The sequence below is a fragment of the Microcaecilia unicolor genome, chromosome 12, assembly GCF_901765095.1.
Source record: "Microcaecilia unicolor chromosome 12, aMicUni1.1, whole genome shotgun sequence".
NCBI lineage: Eukaryota > Metazoa > Chordata > Amphibia > Gymnophiona > Siphonopidae > Microcaecilia > Microcaecilia unicolor.
This window is the reverse complement of record NC_044042.1, coordinates 15,550,750-15,571,374: the sequence shown is the minus strand read 5'-3', so window position 1 is coordinate 15,571,374 and position 20,625 is coordinate 15,550,750. Positions and strand designations below refer to the sequence as shown.

Sequence of the window (20,625 nt, the reverse complement as noted above, 5' to 3'; positions counted from 1 at the left end):
TCTCCTAGGCATCATCTTAAAGGGGCTGGCACTATTAACAAGCTGTGCAGTCTGAGGAGGTCCACATTCTTCTCCCCTACCCCCCCCCCCCAAAGACACATAAGATCAGGTGACTAAGTTTCACCCTTCCCCACCCCCAAGATCCCCACCCCCTTATAGGCCCCCTGGGCCTGCCTTAAGAAATCATTGGTAGTCCAGGGGTCATGGGACAGTAATGATCTCCAGTCATTCCTGTCCCTGTCAACTCTGGGTTTAAAAAGGCACCCACAACCCCAGTGGTAGTCTTGGAGTCAGGCTGCTGTGTAAGTATAAAAGGCTTGTGAAGTTGATCATGAGTTGGGCATTCTTTTTTAGTGGGAGTCATTACTCTGCAGTACGGCATTACCGCTAATTTGTGACCCCCATGGTACACTTAAGGTGTGGTAAAATGCCGTGTTTTACTATAGTAAACTGCTGCGTCTTAATCCTAAAGAAATCTGCAGTTCTGCATTTGCAATAGTACTGAATTCAGGTTGGTAAGCCTACTTGATTTTTTTAGCTAGTTTAGCACAAAATTACCTGAGCTTCATTTGAAATAAATTAATAAGGGGGGTAGTTATAAAGGTGCATATAATTTTAAAATTACCTCTTAACAAATGTGAAACACTAAGTCTGTTGGGATATTCACAATGCATGTTTGACAGAATTCACCCAGTACATCTTTGCATTTTTATTTGGGTGGAATTAATAATGTGTAAGAAAAATAGGAAAATCATCTTTTAATTGTAGTCATCCAGCTTAGGTTTAGTAATAATAGTAAGAAAAGGCCAGTATTCTCTCCAAGTAAAAGACCTTAACATTAGACAAGATCTGTTCGCTGAATTGCCTAAACCTTGTAGTTCTGAAATTGCAGATTTGGTAAACTTCATTTATTAATTCTGGCATAAATATCTTTCATATACAAGCAACATAAAAATAATGTGGTACCTGATCATATATGACTTTTTGGTAGTATAGATTTGCATTTATTTACTTATAACCTTTAATTTAGGAACATTTGTCTCTAGCATGGTAATTCGATGAGGGATACTGTCAAACTTTCTGTAAATTCAGTGAATTTCAAAGCAAAGAAGTAACAGGATGCATCTGGTGCAAAACCACATTTTCTCTAATTGTTACCCAGGGATATCTTTTTATTATTGTGGTGTTAGTTTTGCTTTCTGGAGATTAATTAGCAAATGAGGTGGACCTGAGCTTTCAAATTTCTTGGTTGTCCTGCTAAGCTCATTTGCAAATCTGAGAAACAGAAAGAAGGTTGTGACAAATGGTCTTAAGTTTGAATTTTGTTTGGAATTATCTCCAGGAAGTCTTTGCAAATTGTGGTCACTTTTGTTCAAAGTAGTTTATCTTGTGGTGAGTGACACTTTGAAGATAATTGCTTTCACAATTGAATTTGATTTGCATAAATTAAATCTAGTCCTTGAAACATTTTGAAGTGTAGGTTTTTGGGACACATTGTAGAAGAGACATTTTGAAAGATAGCAGTAAAATAATATTGGAGCTGGGTTATCATTTATTTAAAAATGTATATAGCCCACCAATCAGAATCTTCTTGGTGGGTAACGGAAACCAACATCTGAAATAATCATAAGAAAAAAACACAAAAGAAGAGGCAGCATAGGTAAAGTAAAATAGCTGTATTTTTATTGTAAATGGTCATTCCTAAATGTAGTTTTTTAATTTTTTTTTTTATTTTGTTACATTTGTACCCCGCGCTTTCCCACTCATGGCAGGCTCAATGCGGCTTACATGGGGCAATGGAGGGTTAAGTGACTTGCCCAGAGTCACAAGGAGCTGCCTGTGCCTGAAGTGGGAATCTAATTCAATTCCTCAGTTCCCCAGGACCAAAGTCCACCACCCTAACCACTAGGCCACTCCTCCACTGTTGCTACTATTTGAGATTCTACATGCAGATCACCAATGTGGCCGCGCAGGCTTCTGCTTCTGTGAGTCTGACGTCCTGCACGTACGTGCAGGACGTCAGACTCACAGAAACAGAAGCCTGCGCAGCCTTCTACATGGAATGTTGCTAGTGGAATAGCAACATTCCATGTAGAATCTCCAATAGTAGCAACATTCCATGTAGAATCTCCAATAGTATCTATTTTTTTTTGTTACATTCGTACCCTGCGCTTTCCCACTCATGGCAGGCTCAATGCGGCTTACGTGGGGCAATGGAGGGTTAAGTGACTTGCCCAGAGTCACAAGGAGTTGCCTGTGCCGGGAATCGAACTCAGTTCCTCAGGACCAAAGTCCACCACCCTAACCACTAGGCCACTCCTCCACTGATTCCCAGTGCTAAGTGCTATTTTATAAATGGTGCCTAACTTTAAGTGCCATTTCTAGAATAGCCCTAAGTTCTGTTCTTTTCGGTGCTGATTTTTTAGGTGTCATTTATAGAATTTGGTTTTCTGTGGTTTCCTAACACATGTGGACAGGTACCTGACTTCAAAATACCATTTGAGAAGTATGAACTCCTTCTTAAATCACAGGTCAGGAAAATTTGGATACTTCTAGACTCATTACTGACTGTTGATGCTCATGGGGGAGGGGTGTGTCTTCAAAAGTGGGCATTCTTCTGTGACGTGGGGGCTGCCCACTGCTCCAGTGTTTGTTGCTGCAAGGATCTAGTGTATTTCTGTTATATGATTGTTTTACAGTGCTGTTAAATGCTTATATTTCTGATGCTGTCTCATGTTAATCCTTTTATTAGATTCAATTTGCACCTCCAAGTTTACCTTATTGATTGTTGTTAGGCTTATTTTCTTCATTTTATTATTGTTTATAATGTTAACAAAATTGTAAGTTTTATGTCAAGCTGTACTGGCTGTATACTGCCTTCGGTGAATCTCTTCATAAAGGTGGTTAATAAATCCCAATAAATAAAATAAAAAGTGAATTGTTGAATCCAATTGCTTCTTTAAGTCACATATTTACATAATGAAATATTCATACGTTTTGCTGAACATAAAAGATGGTACAGCAAGTACCCAGCAGTTTGATCAAATTCATGAGAGAATTATCTTCATGAAGCATAATGTTTGGAAATAATAAAAGTAAGATGCAAAATTAAGATCATAAATTGAAAATCTTACTGCTGAAGTAAAGCACTGATTTGCTGATTGTGAAAATTAGTTAATTCTAGCAGAGTTAATTTAAAAGTATTTATAATAAAAATGTGTATCATTTTCACTTTAAGGAGCTAGTTTCATTATGTGAGGGTGAAAGACTGAAGAGAATTGAACACACACAGGATAGACCTTTTATAGTTATTTTGCTGAGAAAGGTTTACACAGAAAGAGAATTAGCAATTTTTTTTAATGTAAATGCCACAGGACTGATACTATACCCATACCAGCACTCATAAAACTGTTATTTTTTGTACCCACTTGTATTTTTGAAGCAAGCCTGCATCATTTAAAGCTCAGACTGCAAATGACTATGTTCCACAGAAATCCCAAGTGTTTGTGATGAGATTAAGGACATTTACACGATGCAGATTTTGTTACTACTTCATATATATCACACTCATTTTGTGGAATTGCAAGGCAGACTTTGAGTCACAGGCTCATCATGAAATCCCACATGGTAATGGAAATAGCTTCATTTAAAGTAGCACTGGCATAGCGAAGGGTGGTGGGGTCCTCCCCAAGGAGAAGGAGAGCATTTTTGGAGATATGGGAACCCTATATACAATCATTATCATCCAAAGCACGCAGTTTCATCTTGAACCGTATTTGATCCGTCTTTTTTTTTTTTTTTTTTGCATGATTCTTTCTTTTTTGGGGGGGAGGGGAGGGAGGGTTATGGAGGTAAACAACTTTCACAGGGCAATTCTCACAAGTTAGTGGTAAGGTGGGAAGGCACACCTTGATGGAGCAATTATTTGGGGCCTATTCGTGGGGTTGGTTGACAATAGGAACAACAGTGGACTACAAAACAGTATGGGTTCTCAGATTTAGTTGCATAGCCATTACGAAGGCTGCGCATCATGTAATGACATCCCGGAACATAGCTCCATAAAATAATATAAATGTTGGGTATACAAGGGTGAGACTTCTTTTGAAGACATTCATACCCGCGCACCTGTTCTAAGAACTGTATTAACTAAAATATTGTTCAGTTTTATAAAAGGTTTAAAGTAAATGTTACACTTTATAGGCAAGATGGGGGGGGGGGAAGGGGAGGTTGGCTGGGAGAAAACTGAAAACCACTTGACACTGGATGTAACACCAACAGTTGTTTGTTGTATTAGTTATGTAATCAATATTAGTGACTGAAAGGTGGTAAATATATATCTTAACCTGCGTAATATGTCAATAAACAGATTTAAACATAAAGTAGCACTGGCATTGCATTTCCCCTGTAAATGTATAAAATCTCAGCTTATTTATTTATTTTATTTATTGCATTTGTATCCCACCTCTTTGCAGGCTCAATGTGGCTTACAATTCATTATGGATGATGGAAATAGAAGAGAATATACGTTAGGTTTTACAGAGGGTTTTGGGTTACATGGTGGTGAAATACATGATAGTGTTAGAGCAAAAGACATTATAGAACATTTCTGGATATATTAAAGACTAGGAAAAAAATGCCCGTTTCTGAGTGCAATGAAACGGGCGCTAGCAAGGGGCCCCCTCCCTCCCTCCGTCCCTCGGACTGGGAGCTACTTGCGTTACTTGTTCGGGGTTCGCGTTCGCCTGGCGTTTCGGCCCTCGAGTGGTATAGCTCCGCCCTCGACGTCATGATGTTTTGACGCGAGGGCGGTGCAGACACTCCAGGGCACACCGGATATCTCGGGCGCCTCAACTTCCGTGGAGGCTTCAGAACGTTGGGGTTGCCTTTTATATAGAGAGATTGTACAGTTACACGTGTTGATCTTTGTGATATATCTTAAAATCTCAGCTTGCCTTGAGGAAGGTCATAAGTAAGTTTTTTTCAGCTGTTCTGACAGATACATGAGAACTTTGTAATAATGCAGAAACTTCCTTAAGATATAATTATGTGGAAAAACCAGCAAAGGGTGTAAGGAAATAAAAAAATAAAATTCCAAGAACTCTAGATATCTTCCAAATATAAAAGATATTGGACTTTTACAGTTCTTTTTTTTATTTCCTTCTATCCTGTGCTGGTTTGTGTGATTTCTGCAGAATCATTTATTCCCTTCCGTTCTATTGGAAAACAAAATATATTTTTTGAGAATCGGAGAACTTAGGGCCCTGTTTACTAAGCCGCACTGTAGGTGCGCAAACTTTGTAGCACGCGCTGCTAGAGACACCCATAGGAATATAATGGGTGTCTCTATCGTTAGCATGTGCTATTTTTTAGCATGTGCTAAAAGGTTAGCGTGCCTACAGCGCAGTTTAATAAACAGGGCCCTTAAAGATTGTCTCTTTTAAATGGCATTTAATGGTTGGAAAGGTAACTTTTTTTTAAAGAGCTTCATACCAATTTTCTGCTTATTGCAACATTTTTATGGGACATACTTTGAGATTTGAAAGGCTATAAGTTTTGATTTTTTTTTCTAATTAAGATTTTACAAAGCAGTGGTAAAAAGTGGCTTCAGCATGCTTTTATGTGGGTCTTTCCTGCATGTTAAGGCCATTTTTACTGTGGCCATAAATAACCCTATTTTCTGTTTTTTCCATTAATGACCGTGTGCTAATGTTACCATTACTGCGTGGCCATTAAAAAAAATTACTGTATGAGCACTTACTGCCATTTATTTAGGAGGTGGTAAGGGTGCCTTCATTATCCATGCACTAACCAGTTAGCATGCAGTAATGTAGGTGCACTAACTGGTTATCAAAGGAGTGCCCACACTCCACCCCAACATGCCCACTCAAAAAAAAAAATTCAAAAAATGTTTACCATGTGGACATTCCAAAACTAATGCTTTAGTGCATCCTGCAGTAGGTCATTATGTTATTATTATTATTAGTAGTAGCAGCATTTGTATCCCACATTTTCCCACCAATTTGCAGGCTCAGTGTGGCTTACATTTGCCATAATGGCAGTTGCCATTTCCGGGTAACAGAATTACAAGTAGCGTAACGTTAAGGTGCATACATACATGATAACATACATGGTACATAGCATATATGGAGCTGATCATGGTATATATATATAACATGTGCATATATAGTTAGTAAAGAAGAATACATTAAGGTATTGCATGAAGGTTACGTTAGTTGTAGCATTTGGTCATCGACTATAGAGAGCTCCTATTCGATTACTGCATTAGGCATGCTTTAGCCCCTAACGCAGCTTAGTCAAAGAACCTCTTAGTCATTTACAATACCAACAATAAAATTAAGAAATGACACCACTTATCAAGAAAAACTAACAAAAGCAAAAAAGACCAAAAATTAGACATTTGGGACTAGGTTCTGTATATCATGCCTAAAATATTGGCAGCAAAATGAAATTGTGATGTACATGCATTCATTTACTAATATTCTTTAATAAACAACATCAACCTTAAGAGATGAGAGGCAATAAGAAACAAAGGGCCCTGTTTACTAAGCTGCTCCTTTAGCGTGCGCTAAGCATTAGCGTGCACTAATTGTATAGATGCCCATAATATTCCTGTGGGTATTTACATGGTTAGCACGCGCTATGGGCCCTGTTTACTAAGCTGCGCTGTAGGCACGCTAGCATTTTTAGCGCATGCTAATGCTAGAGACACCCATTTATTTCTATGGGTGTCTCTGACATTAGCGCGCGCTATAAACGCTAGCCCACGTTAGTAAACCGGGCCCTAAGCCTCTTGCCAGATTGTCAGTTAGACTATAGGAGGATATATAAATTCCTGTTTGTGTTTTATTTCTGATGAACCTTGACCTTCTTCTTGTTGGATTATATGATTGTTCTGAAATATGGCTTGATATGTTCCTTGTATTACCTTAATGAAACAGATTTAAACATAAAAAATACACAATAAATACATACAGTAACGCAGACATTTACACCTTTAGAGGATTTATGAGTTGTTGTGAGTCATTGTACAAGCCTACTTTATAAAAGCACATAAATGACTCAGGCTTATTTTCGAAAGAGAAGTACGCCCATCTTTCGACACAAATCGCAAGATGGGCGTCCTCATGGGGTCGCCCAAATCGTCACAATCGAAAGCCGATTTTGGGCGTCCTCAAGTGCTTTCTGTCGCAGGGACAACCACATTTCACGGGGGCATGTCGGAGGCATAGAGAAGGCGGGACTGGGGCGTGCCTAACACATGGGCGTTCTCAACCCATAATGGAAAAAAGAAGGGCATCCCTGACGAACACTTGGATGACTTTACCTGGTCCTTTTTTTCTTACGACCAAGCCACAAAAATGTGCCCTAAATGACCACCGGAGGGAATTGGGGATGACCTTCCCTTACTCCACCAGTGGTCACTAACCCCTCCCACCCGCAAAAACAAATTTTACAAATATTTTTTCCAGCCTCTATGCCAGCCTCCATGACGGCACTGTGCAGGTCCCTGGAGCAGTTTTAGTGGGTGCAATGCACTTCAGGCAGGCAGACCCAGGCCCATCCCCCCCCCCCCCCCACCTGTTACACTTGTGGTGGTAAATGTGAGCCCTTCAAAACCCACCAGAAACCCACTGTACCCACATGTAGGTGCCCCCCTTCACCTGTAAGGGCTATGGTAGTGGTGTACAGTTTTGGGGAGTGGGTTTTGGGGGGGATTGGGGGGCTCAGCACACAAGGTAGGGGATCTATGCACCTGGGAGCAATTTGTGAAGTCCACTGCAGTGCCCTCTAGGGTGCCCGGTTGGTGTCTTTGCATGTGAGGGGGACCAGTGCATTACGAATGCTGGCTCCTTCCACGACCAAATGACTTGGATTTGGTCGTTTCTGAGATGGGCTTCCTCAGTTTCCATTATCGCCGAAAATCGGGGACGACCATCTCTAAGGTCGACCTAAATTTCACGATTTGGGTGTCCCCGACTGTATTACCGAAACAAAAGATGGACGCCCATCTTGTTTCGATAATACCGATTTCCCTGCCCCTTCGCCGGGACATCCTACGAGGACGTCCTTAGGAAAACTTGGCCCCTCTTTCGATTATGCCCCTTTATGTTGTCTTTAGAAAATACCCCAACCTAACCGAAATACTTCATAATAATATTCTCACCAGTTTACAATTACTAAAAAACTATTTATAACATTTATTTTTTGGTGAAATGGATCATCGCTGCTTTAAAAAAAAAAAAAAGCACCTTTTGGGACTTTTCAGGAGATGCGTTGTTACAAAATTTATCTCCTGAATGGAAGAAAAATCTTTCTTTTAATAAAACCCTCAGATCCAAAAGTATCATGTACAATTTTATTCCTGTAAAACGTTAGTTAAATGGATACTTCATATTGAAATACCTCATTCCTGATAGGTCTTTCAATTAATATGGGATAACTGGATTATAATTAACATTTCTGGCACAGAGGAATTCATTAGGTCTCAATCCGACAGACTTTCAGTTACCACTGTGGCATTCCTCAACTTCTGCTTTCTTTTGATGAAACTGCTGGTAGGACTGAGTCAAAGGGAAAGAGAAAGCTGATATATGATGATGGAAACCACGATTTGCAACAGCTGTCATTGACAACTATGTCATACAGATCATTTAACTAGTCTAGTAGCAATCTATTTTTGACAGAAATTATGTTATTATTGGTGGGTAGTTCCTTGTTGCCCAGCAGTAATTTATGAAGGGCTGTCAGTGTTTCCTGCTTGTGAAAAGGAGCACTTCAAAATTAAATTTACCTTTAATATGCATGCAGGTACTGCAGTAATACAAAAACACAAAGAAGAATGGGGTAGACCAATGCGGTTCCCAAGCAAGTGGTTTATTGGCAAAAAATGATAAAAAGTGACTTGACGCAGTCCTGCGTTTTGGCACCATATTCGTCTGCCTCAGGAGTTGAGCATACATTTTTCATCCACAGATGATGAACAAAGGAAAAAAAGATAGCAATTGTCTCCACTAACAACCACTTTATGTATGTATATGGCCACATATGTGCAACAGTAAATTTATAAAATTACCCCCAGATTTCATTGGACTGCATATTGTTCTTTAAGATTAGTTTAATAACATTTTAAAACTAGAACACAATCAGTTTTAAAGTTGCCTAAGACTCTGTGTAATGAGTCATCTCTTGGACACAAAGGATTAAACTTCCTAAAATGTTTCTTCTGGTGTAACTCAAAACAGCTCAAGCTGTGTGTGGTCATATTTGGATGCATAACTTTCACAGAAACTAACAATACTTCAGGGAATAGCATCTGTAGAGTTTGCGTCTTGCTTCTTCATAGACCAACAGATGAAAGGTTCAATGCAGTACATTAACATCACTATTAATCTACTGTATGAATTAGCCCTTTGTGTACTATCCAGGAGATACTTTCATTATGTTGTGTGTGGGTTGGAGATGGGGGCATCGGGGTTTGTTTTAGCTTTTTCTTTTAACTATATGTTGTAAGCTCTTTGAGCAGGGACTGTCTTTCTTCTATGTTTGTGCAGCACTGCGTATGCCTTGTAGTGCTATAGAAATGCTAAATAGTAGTAGTAGTAAATATAATTTGTTCTAGCATTTTCTTATTGTACCCATTCACCCCTCACATTTGCGCTAGCTCTGTGGGTGTGGAAAGTGTTTAGCACCTCCAATATTGAGCAGACTCTTTCTCTGTGTCCAGGTAAGAGTAATTTGTGTGGGGCTTAGCACCCCCAATCATTTTGAAAAATTAGCAACTGTATCTCCTCTGTTCTTTCCAGTTGAGTATAACTCTATGAAAATTTACTCACCCTACATGTGGTTACAGTGCTGGCTTAAAGGTATTTGACACCCTAGCTGAACCTTCAGCTATGTGCCTACCCCATCAACGAGTGGCTCATGGCCCTCTCCTCCACTTCCAGCATCTTCCCTTCCCTAACATTCCATAGTCTAGCATCACTGTCACCTCCTCTGTGGTGTCCCTCCTTGATCTCTAGCCTCTCTCTCCTCCTGACCCCCCCAGTGATGTCCAGCATCTCCATCATTCTTTCCTTTCCTCTCTCCATCTCCCCTCTTGCCTGTGAGGTGTTCAGTGACTTACCTCACTTCCTCCAGGGTGCCAATATGGCAGTCAGCATCTATAGAAGATGCAACATGGCCAATGCAGAACCTCAAGCATCAATGCTTGGTGAAGGCCTGCTGTCTCCCATCCCATCTGTAACATGATTCTGACTATTGTATTATTCCCTGGCAGAAGGGAGGTATGACTCTGAACATCTTAAGGTAGAGAAAGGGTGGGAAGGAAGGATGCTGGAGACTATGGGGGGGGGGGGGGGGGGAGGTGTTGAAGATTAAGTGCCAGGCTTCCCTCTAAATTGTGCCATCCTAGGTGGTTGCCTAGTACACTTAGTGGATGGTCCAGCTCTGTATGGGTAAAAGTATATACATTGTGGAACAACACTTGTACTTTTCCCTGAATTTAATGGATGAATTCCTGGGGCAGAGATAAGTCATGGATTGCATACATTTGTACTTACCTGTTCTTCTTCCTTTAAATATTAGCTCCATAGTGAATTAGCATAGATAAAAAGAAATAACTGTAATACTATCCAGTAATCCAATGGTTCCCAAACCTGGTCCTGGAGGCACCCCAGCCAGTCAGGTTTTCAGGATTTCCACAATGAATATTCATGAGACAGATTTGCATGCACTGCCTCCACTGCATGCAAATCTCTCTCATGAATATTAATTGTGGATATCCTGAAAACCTGACTGGCTGGGGTGCCTCCAGGACCAGGTTTGGGAACCACTTCAGTAATTGTGAATAAACAATACAGGAGCAGTCTTTACAGAGTAAGGGATCCTTTTACTAAGCTGTGGGAAAAGTTGGCCTTAATGTGCACTTATGTGGGTTTTTTCCTGGGTGCTAAAGCTATTTTTGAGGATCATATCACAGCTCAAAATGTCAGAACTGTAGCATTATCAGTAACCCACCTGAGGTTAGCCTCTAAGGAAGAGATTTGCAGAGCTGTGACATGACCTTCTGTCCATACATTCACATCTCATTATTACGTAGAGTAAGACTCCTGAAGTGACAGTAGATTTGGCAAGACAGTCCTCTGGGGGTTAAAATCCAACTCCATCCCCCAGGTCCATTTCTTTCAGTTTCAGATTGCCTTTAAAAACAGAAGGGATAAGAATAAAAATTACAGCTTACTACCAATAATAAAAAAATAAATAAAACCTCTTTTTGTGTCTCCCCTCTAGATAGAGAGTCCCATGTTGTGAGGATTTCCTATCCAGGTTATCCTTGGAGAAACCAAGTTACTTATCTGTAGTGGGTTATAAATGTCACATATAATGTAAGCATGATATGTCTCAAATACCCATCCACGTCCCCAAAGAGATGTGGAGGGGCATAATCAAACGGGGCGCACAAGTTTTCCTGAGGACGTCCTCGCAGGACGTCCCAGCGAAGAGGCGGGGAAACCAGTATTATCAAAACAAGATGGGCGTCCATCTTTCATTTCGATAATATGGTCGGGGACGCCCAAATCTCAACATTTAGGATGACCTTAGAGATGGTTGTCCTTAGAGATGGTCGTCCCCGGTTTTTGGCGACAATGGAAATCGAGGACGCCCATCTCAGAAACGACCAAATGCAAGCCCTTTGGTCATGGGAGGCGGTAGCATTCGTAGTGCACTGGTCCCCGTCACATGCCAGGACACCAACCGGGCACCCTATGGGGCACTGCAGTGGACTTCAGAAAATGCTCCCAGGTGCATAGCTCCCTTACCTTGTGTGCTGAGTCCCCCAAAACCTCCCCAAAACCCACTCCCCACAACTGTACAACACTACCATAGCCCTTACAGGTGAAGGGGGGCACCTACATGTGGGTACAGTGGGTTTCTGGTGGGTTTTGAAGACCTCACATTTACCACCACAAGTGTAACAGGTGGGGGGGGGGGGGGCTGGGTCCACCTGCCTGAAGTGCACTGCACCCACTAAAACTGCTCCAGGGACCTGCATACTGCTGTCATGGAGCTGGGTATGACATTTGAGGCTGACATAGAGGCTGGCAAAAAAATATTTTAAAAGTTTTTTTTTTGAGGGTGGGAGGGGGTTAGTGACCACTGGGGGAGTAAGGGGACATCATGCCCGATTCCCTCCGGTGGTCATCTGGTCAGTTTGGGCACCTTTTTGAGGCTTGGCCGCAAGAAAAAAATGGACCAAGTAAAGTCGGCCAAGTGCTCTTGGGACGCCTTTCTTTTTTCCATTATCAGCCGAGGACGCCTATGTGTTGAGCACACCCCAGTCCCGCCTTCGCTATGTTTCTGACACGCCCCCGGGAACTTTGGTTGTCCCTGCAATGGAAAGCTGTTGGGGACGCCCAAAATCGGCTTTCAATTATGCCAATTTGGGCGACCCTGTGAGAAGGACGCCCATCTCCCGATTTGTGTCGAAAGATGGGCGCCCTTTTCTTTCGAAAATAAGCCTGATATTCTACTCAGCTAGGACGTGTAGGATTGTGAATTTGGTGTCCCCAAAGTTTGTGCTAGCAAATAAATATGTATTTGCCAGCACTCTTTTACATATTTTACGAAAGGTTGTGTATTGAGCAGAAGCTTTTTTTTTTGGGGGGGGGGGGGGGGGGGTTGGTAAAATTCTTGGGGAACTGTGAACATCCCAATTCTTATCTTGATCTGCTCTTCAAAATTGGGCTTTAAAGGACTCAAGAGGCCCTATAGCATACCAAATCTGAGGTTTTCTAGAACAATTCTTGAGGATATTCATACAATTTTTTAAAGGTGTATTGGCTTTACTGATGAAGATAACAGCTTATATAAATTTGAGCAGGAATGTTATCAAGACGGTCATGTACTACTTGAGGGCTTATACGAAAGTTCTGAAAGAAATATCTGCTGAAAGCTGTGTTCATTAAAAGTCCACCTTTTTTAGGCTACTTTTAACTTCTAACTCCTATTCAGTTGTTCAGTACCCATGTTTTATCATTCCCACCATAAGTAATTTCCTAATCCCTTATTTGTCCGTTTGTCTTGATTAGATTGTGAGCTCTGTTGAGCAAGGACTGTCTCTTACATGTTTAATGTAGAGTGCTGCGTACGTCTAGTAGTGCTATTGAAATAAATAGTAGCAGTAGTAAAAGCATTTGAAGTGTTCAAGGTAACTGATACCCTATTTAACTGCCAGTAAATTCTGCTTGCTTTTACTTGCCAGAACTTGTGGGCTGCCATGGTCTCCAAAACAATGTTTTTGCTTCCACACAGTAATTGGTCATACATTTTCAATTATTTTAGTCATGTTTTTGAGAAGTTATTTAATACTGTGTTTAGGATTTCATCTATTATTTGAATTCTCTCTAAACTACATTATTACTAATCTGTCAATAAATGTAAGCATGAGGCACCCTTCTCCAAAGATGAGCCTAAATTCTGTAGGCTGCGTCTTCAGATATGAATACAGAGAAGATTCACTATCCATCCAGATTTTGTTTGGGTATCGATGCATGGGAGTTAGCAAAATCAGGAAATACTTGCCCTGCCTGCCGACTAGTAGGTACATGTTAGGAGATAAATGGTGAGGTTGGCTTATCACCAGCTTGCATACCATACTCCCAGACAGAGCCCAAACAATGTTCTTAAAAGTTCAGAACAAAAAAGAAAAGAAAATCATGAAAGTTATTTAAACAAAAAAGAGGTATCTTTCCATCCTTCACTGCCTCCAGTACACCCTTCCCTTGCTGTTGATATCACAATAAGCCTCATCCTCTGCCAAAAACTGACACAGTGCTGCAAGGGGACCTCTTTTGGCTTTCTGAGCCAAAGATGTGAGCACTTGAAAATTGGTAATGGACATTCTAAAGGGAAACTTTGAATTCATCTTGGCCTTCTGTTGAAATATAAAGGGTCTGAGAAGATTTTTTTTAGGAGCAGGGCTGAAAAATGATGACGATTTTTGATACCCTTCTTACCAAGAGACAGTGGCATCTCTGCTGATGTGCGTAGACTTAAAGTTCTATGAGGGTTAGTTTACACAGAACATTTTAAAGAAACACTTCCCTGGTTACTTGTCTTTGTTTTACTTTGTTTTCTTAACTCTGAAACTTAGGGGCCCTTTTACTGAGTTGCATTAAACAGTTAGCACGGGTTTTACAATGCAGTGGACATTAGCACAGACCCGTGCTGATGTCTGTTATGCTATTACAGCAACCAGTAGCTGCTTAATGCAGGAGTGGATGGGGATGATATAGGTGTGTGGATGAATGGCCTGCTATGACAGTGCATGGGTCAATACTGCATGGTAGCTCGCTCAGCTGCACAGAGGGGGGGCAGTAAGTAACAAAGATGCCCGCTGTCTCTACGGTTATTCACTCAGTTCAGCCCTTGACAGAGTTGCTTGGGTATTAAGGGGATAGAGGTAGTGAGTGTAGATCATAGAATCACTCTGTTTGCAAACAATATCTTATGGGTAGGCCCCATGTTTCCTTAGTACTGTTGATATGGGAACTGAAAGGATATAGGAGGCCGTTAGGATTAATATAGCTAAATCTAAGATCTTAAAAATCTGGCTGGATTTTTACAGGAAGGGAGGCTTAGGGACAGTTTCCCCTTCCAATGGACGCAGCAGAGTGTTCACTATTAAGGGGTTCATCTCACCCCAGGCTTCTCTTAGTTGTGTCACTTGAATTATATGCAGCTGCTGGAGGGCATGATCAGAGCACTGGGACAGATTGCATTTATTTTGTCTGGGGAGAATAGCCAGTGTAAAGATGGTGATGTTGCTAGAATATTTATATCTTTTTCAAGTACTCCCAATAAAAGAGCCTGAATGCATCTTTAAAGTTTTAAACAAGAAGTTATGGAGATTCATTTGGAAGGGGAGTCTGCCCCAGGTTGCCAAAGGGTTACTGTGCATACCTAAAATGGAGGGGGGCCTAGCTGTTCTGAATCTCCAAAAATATCATGTGGCAGCCCAATGTGGGGCAGTCTGTGACTGGCACAGAAACACAGATAATGGGTGAAGCTGTAGGAGGCGCTAGTGGTGGGGAGTGGTGGGGAGGGCCTGAGCCCATTTTGTAGACACATTTTATGAATTTGGTATAGATATAAAAAGACCTTGCTGAGGGCAAAAGCAGCATCAGTATTGACATCCATTTGGACCAGTGAGGGTCTTTTGTTTCTAGTCAAGTATCAGGAGTATTCTGGGAGTGGGAGAGGAAAGGGTTAGAGCGATAAGAGCAATTATACGCGAAACGGGACTTGATAGCTTTTAAGGCACTGCAAGATCTCTATAAGCTGCATAGCAGAAGTCTGTTTGGGTATTTGCAATTAAGGCATTATCTGAGAATCTGTGGGGACAGAAGAGCTTTTTTGAGACGTATTTTGGAACAATGGAGAAAAGGGAACCATCTCAGTTATACACGATGCTGCTACCTGCAGTAGGCCCCAGCACGTTTGAGATTGGAAAGAGGACTTAGGTGAGCCTCTGGAGGAGGGTAAATGGGATCAAGTCTATGCTAAAATAGCAAAAATGTCTGTTGTGGCTAATTTAGTGGAGAATGGCTATAAGTTGCTCTATAGGTGGAAATAAAAACTGGTCAGACTTCAGAAAATGCCAGAGAAAGTGTGGGCAACAGGGAACCTTTCTGCATACAGGGTAGGATTGTGTATATGAGAGATTTGGGGGGATCATTGTATTATAATGATGGAAGAAATCTTGGGAATCCAGGTAGAAAGGAATCCAAGGCTCTTTCAGTTACACATCAGAGGGGGAGGTACTGATGCAAAGGACTGGATGCTACTGAAATACTTTAGTAGCAGCAAAATATGAAGTCGCAGCTTCTTGGAAAAGGCTCAGGAACCTAGCTACATGATTTACAGTAATAGAGTGAGCAACTATTAGCAGCTGAATAAACTGACAGCCATAAGATGTGGGGAGATGGAGAACAACTGGGCCAAGTACTGGCAGTGGCTGCGAAAACTATAGCTCTAGTAGTTTATCTGACTGTGTGGTTTAACGTTTGCTTGTTGTTATTTTTCTGCTAGGTGGGGGATGTTATACGGTTGGGGGAGAGGGAGGAGGGTTTGTTATAAAACTATAAAATGTGTATTTGTAGCAGCAGTGGCTAATTATGTGTATAGTTTTTGCAACACAAATTATGGTTTGTATTATTCTGTGAATCCAATAAAGAATTAAAAAACAAAACAGGTGGGTATAGGTGCAGCTGTGCTATTTGCAATCCAGTAGCATGGCTGTGGTTCAAACCCCAGGCACAAGGGCCGAACCCCCCCATTCCCCCCCCCCCCCCCGATCACAAGATCAGATCTTGGCAAAGCCCCTCCCATTAAGCACTGCTCCTCCCACCTGGTCCTCAATCCTCCCCAGAATCTCTGTTCACCTCCAGGACTTGGCCAAAAGTAAGACATCCCTACTCCACACCAAATGCCCTTATATGGAAGGATGACCCTCCCCCCCTAGTGGTAGTACTGCAAAACACCATTTTGAATCCAGATCTGGGTGAAATGGGAGCGAAGGGGGGCAGCTCCCACTCATTGCCACTGGACCACCAGGCATTGCTTCTGGGTAATTTCCAGAGGTGAATGAGGGTTCTGAGGTGTGAGGGCTTAGCAGGGGGTTTGGACTTTCTGATCAGGGTTGAGGGGGTTGGAATTTCATGATCGGGGGGGGGGGGGAGGTGCAAATGTGGGTAGGAAGATGCTGATTTCCTTCATTTCTCCTTCTACTGATGAATGAATCACTGAAAGAAATATTCCTGGTATCACCAGTATCGAGAAACAGAAACTTAACAGGAAGAAAATGTTTGAGTGATGCAGGCGACAATATTTTGATTTTTTGCAAAAACAAGAAAACGTGCTGGCCACAACTAGCAGAATTTGCATGGGGGATCCTGTACATTTCTACTACCAGCACATCTTCTATTGCAGGAAGGACTGTGGAAACAGGAGAGCTAGACTGAATCCTGAGATTGTTGATGACTTATACATCACAGATTAAAAAATCATAACAGTGCTTCATAGGGCATATTTTTCCCCGGTAGGGGATACAGAACAGGTTGTATTTGTACCCGTGGACATTTTAACAGGGTGGATTAGGATCCTTGGGGTAGAAGAAGTCAGCTATTGTTGGGGTTGGAAGGGTAGAGGGTGATGGTGAAGGGGGGTTATTATAGTTGCTTATTGTTATTATTGTTTTCTATTTGTGATTTGTAAACAACAGTTGCACAGCATATTGTTCCTTTTTATAATTTAATAAAAAGATTTAAATATAAAATCATAAGTGTTCGAGGCTTCTGCAGATGAGGACAGAACCTGCAGGGACGGGGTGGGGACGGAATCAGGGTCCACGGAGATGAGACAGGGACAAACTTTGTCCCATGTCATTCTCTAGGTTCAGTGTGGATATCAGACCACTGCATCAATGACCGTACAATCAAGAAACTATAAAAGGAACTTTCAAACCTATGTAAGACTGTACGACTACTCAAATTAAAATAATCCAAACACACTCAGATGAGCATAAAGGAAAGTGACATTGGTTTTTTCACTCATTACCAGAGTCAACCTACACCTTAATTCTGCTGTTAGTTTCCCTCTGTTTAATCCCTCTACAACTCTTTATAGCTTTGAAAACAAACACTACCAACACCACCATTTTAATGTAATCAATAATAATAATCCCAGCTCATTCTGTACTGATCTCATGAAGGGAACACAGCTATCAAAAGCCAGCCAAAAATGTATTAAGTTAGTACATGTACGGTTCTTGATCTTTATTTTTATGTATCCAGTGGGACTAACAGCACTTCCTTCCTTCCTTCCTTCCTTGAAATTTATATCTTTTCTGGCATTGCTTCCCAACTCTCTATATAAACATGAAGAAACACAATGAAACTTACAGTAGAGAACTAGGGGCCCTTTACTAAGGTATAGTAAGGTTGTTTTTGCACTTACAGTGCATTAGGTGCAAAAACTAACACACTGTAAGTACAAAGCCTGTGCGGTTAATGCAGGGAGGTGCAAAGCATCTGTCTTGCATTTACTGCACAGGGCACACACTCATTTTAGTGGGACTGATTGTTACATTTGTACCCCGCACTTTCCCACTCATGGCAGGCTCAATGCGGCTACATGGGCAATGGAGGGTTAAGTGACTTGCCCAGAGTCACAAGGAGCTGCTGTGCCGGGAATCGAACTCAGTTACTCAGTTCCCTAGGCAGACAGCACACAAGCACTTTCCACTGTCTTCTACAGTATGTAACATGGTGTGGGCTCACTTAAAAAAGAAAATACACCTCTCTATTAAAAAGAAAGAAAGAACAGCCTGCAGTAGCATACCATTCCCCCAGAGCCCAACCTCCCTCCTCTGACCCCCAGAACTACCTGGGGCTCGCAATGGTGGTCCAGTGACTGCTGGTGAAAGTGGTCCTCTTCTGCTCCTGCCTGAACTGTGCTGTTTTGATCCCAATGCAGTCCTAGGTGGGAGCAGAGGGGGACTCCTGCCATGGCCACTGGATCATGATTTCGACTCCCGGGTTGGCCCCAGCAATGGGGGTTCAGGGTGAATGGAAGGTTGGACTCTGGAGGGAGACAAACTTTATTTTGGGGGGGATGGGGTTTATGGACAGGGAGGGGGATTGCATGGAACAGAGTATGTCACTTTTCTGGGAATTGGAAGGGTGGATGTGTCAGGATTGGAAGGGGGGGATGTGCTGCCATGGCTGTTCTTCTTTGAGTTGCCATGCTACTGTACTGCCAATAGTGCAGCAGCACTCAATGTCACTTCTTGACGGTGCTAGCTGTAACTGCTGGCCACTCCCTCACACGACACACCCATTCATCAACCCTAGCCGCTAAAACCCACATTTTTGAGGTTGCTTTTAACTTTCGACTCCTTATTCACCTGCTCAGTACCCATGTTGGTTTTAAACATTCCCACAATAAATCACGTCCTAATCCCTATTTGTCCGTTTGTCTGTCTTGAATAGATTGTAAGCTCTGTTGTGCAGGGATGGTCTCTTATGTGTTTTGTGTACAATTCTGCATATATCGAGTAGCGCTATACAAATGATATGATTTTCACTGTGTAATCCAAACTATGGTGTTGGTACACATGGATTACTACAATGCTTTATACATAGGTATGTCTTCCCTGAGTATTAAAGCATTGCAGGTAGTATAGAATGCAGCGGCCGGAGCAATAATGGGAGTTACCTGTTTTGCAAAGAATTAAATTTAAGGTGCTGACAGTTATACATCAGGTACTGTTTGCAGCCTGCACCATTTTATTTGAAACAGAGCTTGACTGTTTACCATCCGACACGTGCATTGAGGTCTGATATTGCAATGCGATTATATCAACTGATGTATTGATGAAATTGCATTATGCAGATACCCAAGCCTCTGCTTTCACTTCTGTTAGCAGGACACATTTTAGGAAGTTATTGAAAACGCAATTATTTGTGTCCGTATTCTGATTGTGTGAAGAGAGAACTTTTAAAAGTGCTCTGCTTATGTTTATGTTGTATGGAAAATGTGTATGTTTTCTTTGTACACCACCTAGTTATAGGTGGTGTAGACATCTTTAAAATAAATAAACGATAAGTAGCAGTAATAGTGGCTTTAATTAGCTAGTGCGGGTTTTTTACTTTGCTGGCGTTTTAACTCTCATTAGTATGGGTTTGAGCTAACTTCTGTGGTAAAACCTGTGCTAGCTCTTAACACAGCTTTATTTATTTTTGTTACATTTGTATCCCCGCGCTTTCCCCACTCATGGCAGGCTCAATGTGGCTACATGGGGCAATGGAGGGTTAAGGACTTGCCCAGAGTCACAAGGAGCTGCCTGTGCCTGAAGTGGGAATCCAACTCAGTTCCTCAGTTCCCCAGGACCAAAGTCCACCACCCTAACACTAGGCCACTCCTCCACTGTTGCTACTATTTGAGATTCGACATGGAATGTTGCTATTCCACTAGCAACATTCCAGTAGAAGTCGGCCCTTGCAGTTCACCAATGTGGCCACGCAGGGCTTCTGCTTCTGTGAGTCTGACATGCAGGCCGTCAGACTCACAGAAACAGAAGCCTGCGCAGCCTTCTACGTGGAATGTGCTAGTGGAATAGCAACATTCCATGTAGAATCTCCAATAGTATCTATTTCATTTTGTACATTGTACCCTGCGCTTCCCACTCAGGCAGGCTCAATGGGCTTACCTGGGGCAATGGAGGGTTAAGTGACTTGCCCAGAGTCACAGTAGCTGCCTGTGCTGAAGTGGGAATCAAACTCAGTTCTCCGTCCCAGGACCAAAGTCCACCACCCTAACCACTAGGCCACTCCTCCAGCTAGTAAAAGGAGTGACTCTGTCAAGAGAGTGACTATGATCAAGTCTTATGGGCCAATAATCGGGGGAGATCCCTGGATTTTCAGTGGTATCTAACGGGTATGCTGCTGCAATCAGGGCGACTGTGGTAGTACTGTCTATTTAGTGCTGGTGTAGTCTGGGGACAGAATGAGGGTGGAGGTAGGAGTTTACCTGGGCATTGCGATA

General features: G+C 41.9%; 1 protein-coding gene across 1 annotated transcript in view; it reads left to right on the top strand.

Annotated features, from left to right (window-relative positions):
• The first annotated feature begins 20,586 nt into the window (after window positions 1-20,586).
• Window positions 20,587-20,625, top strand: part of LOC115482077 (AMP deaminase 1-like) — a 50,646-nt gene continuing 50,607 nt past the window's right edge. The window contains 1 exon segment of the mRNA XM_030221641.1: window positions 20,587-20,598. Coding sequence (XP_030077501.1) covers window positions 20,587-20,598 — 12 coding nt within the window.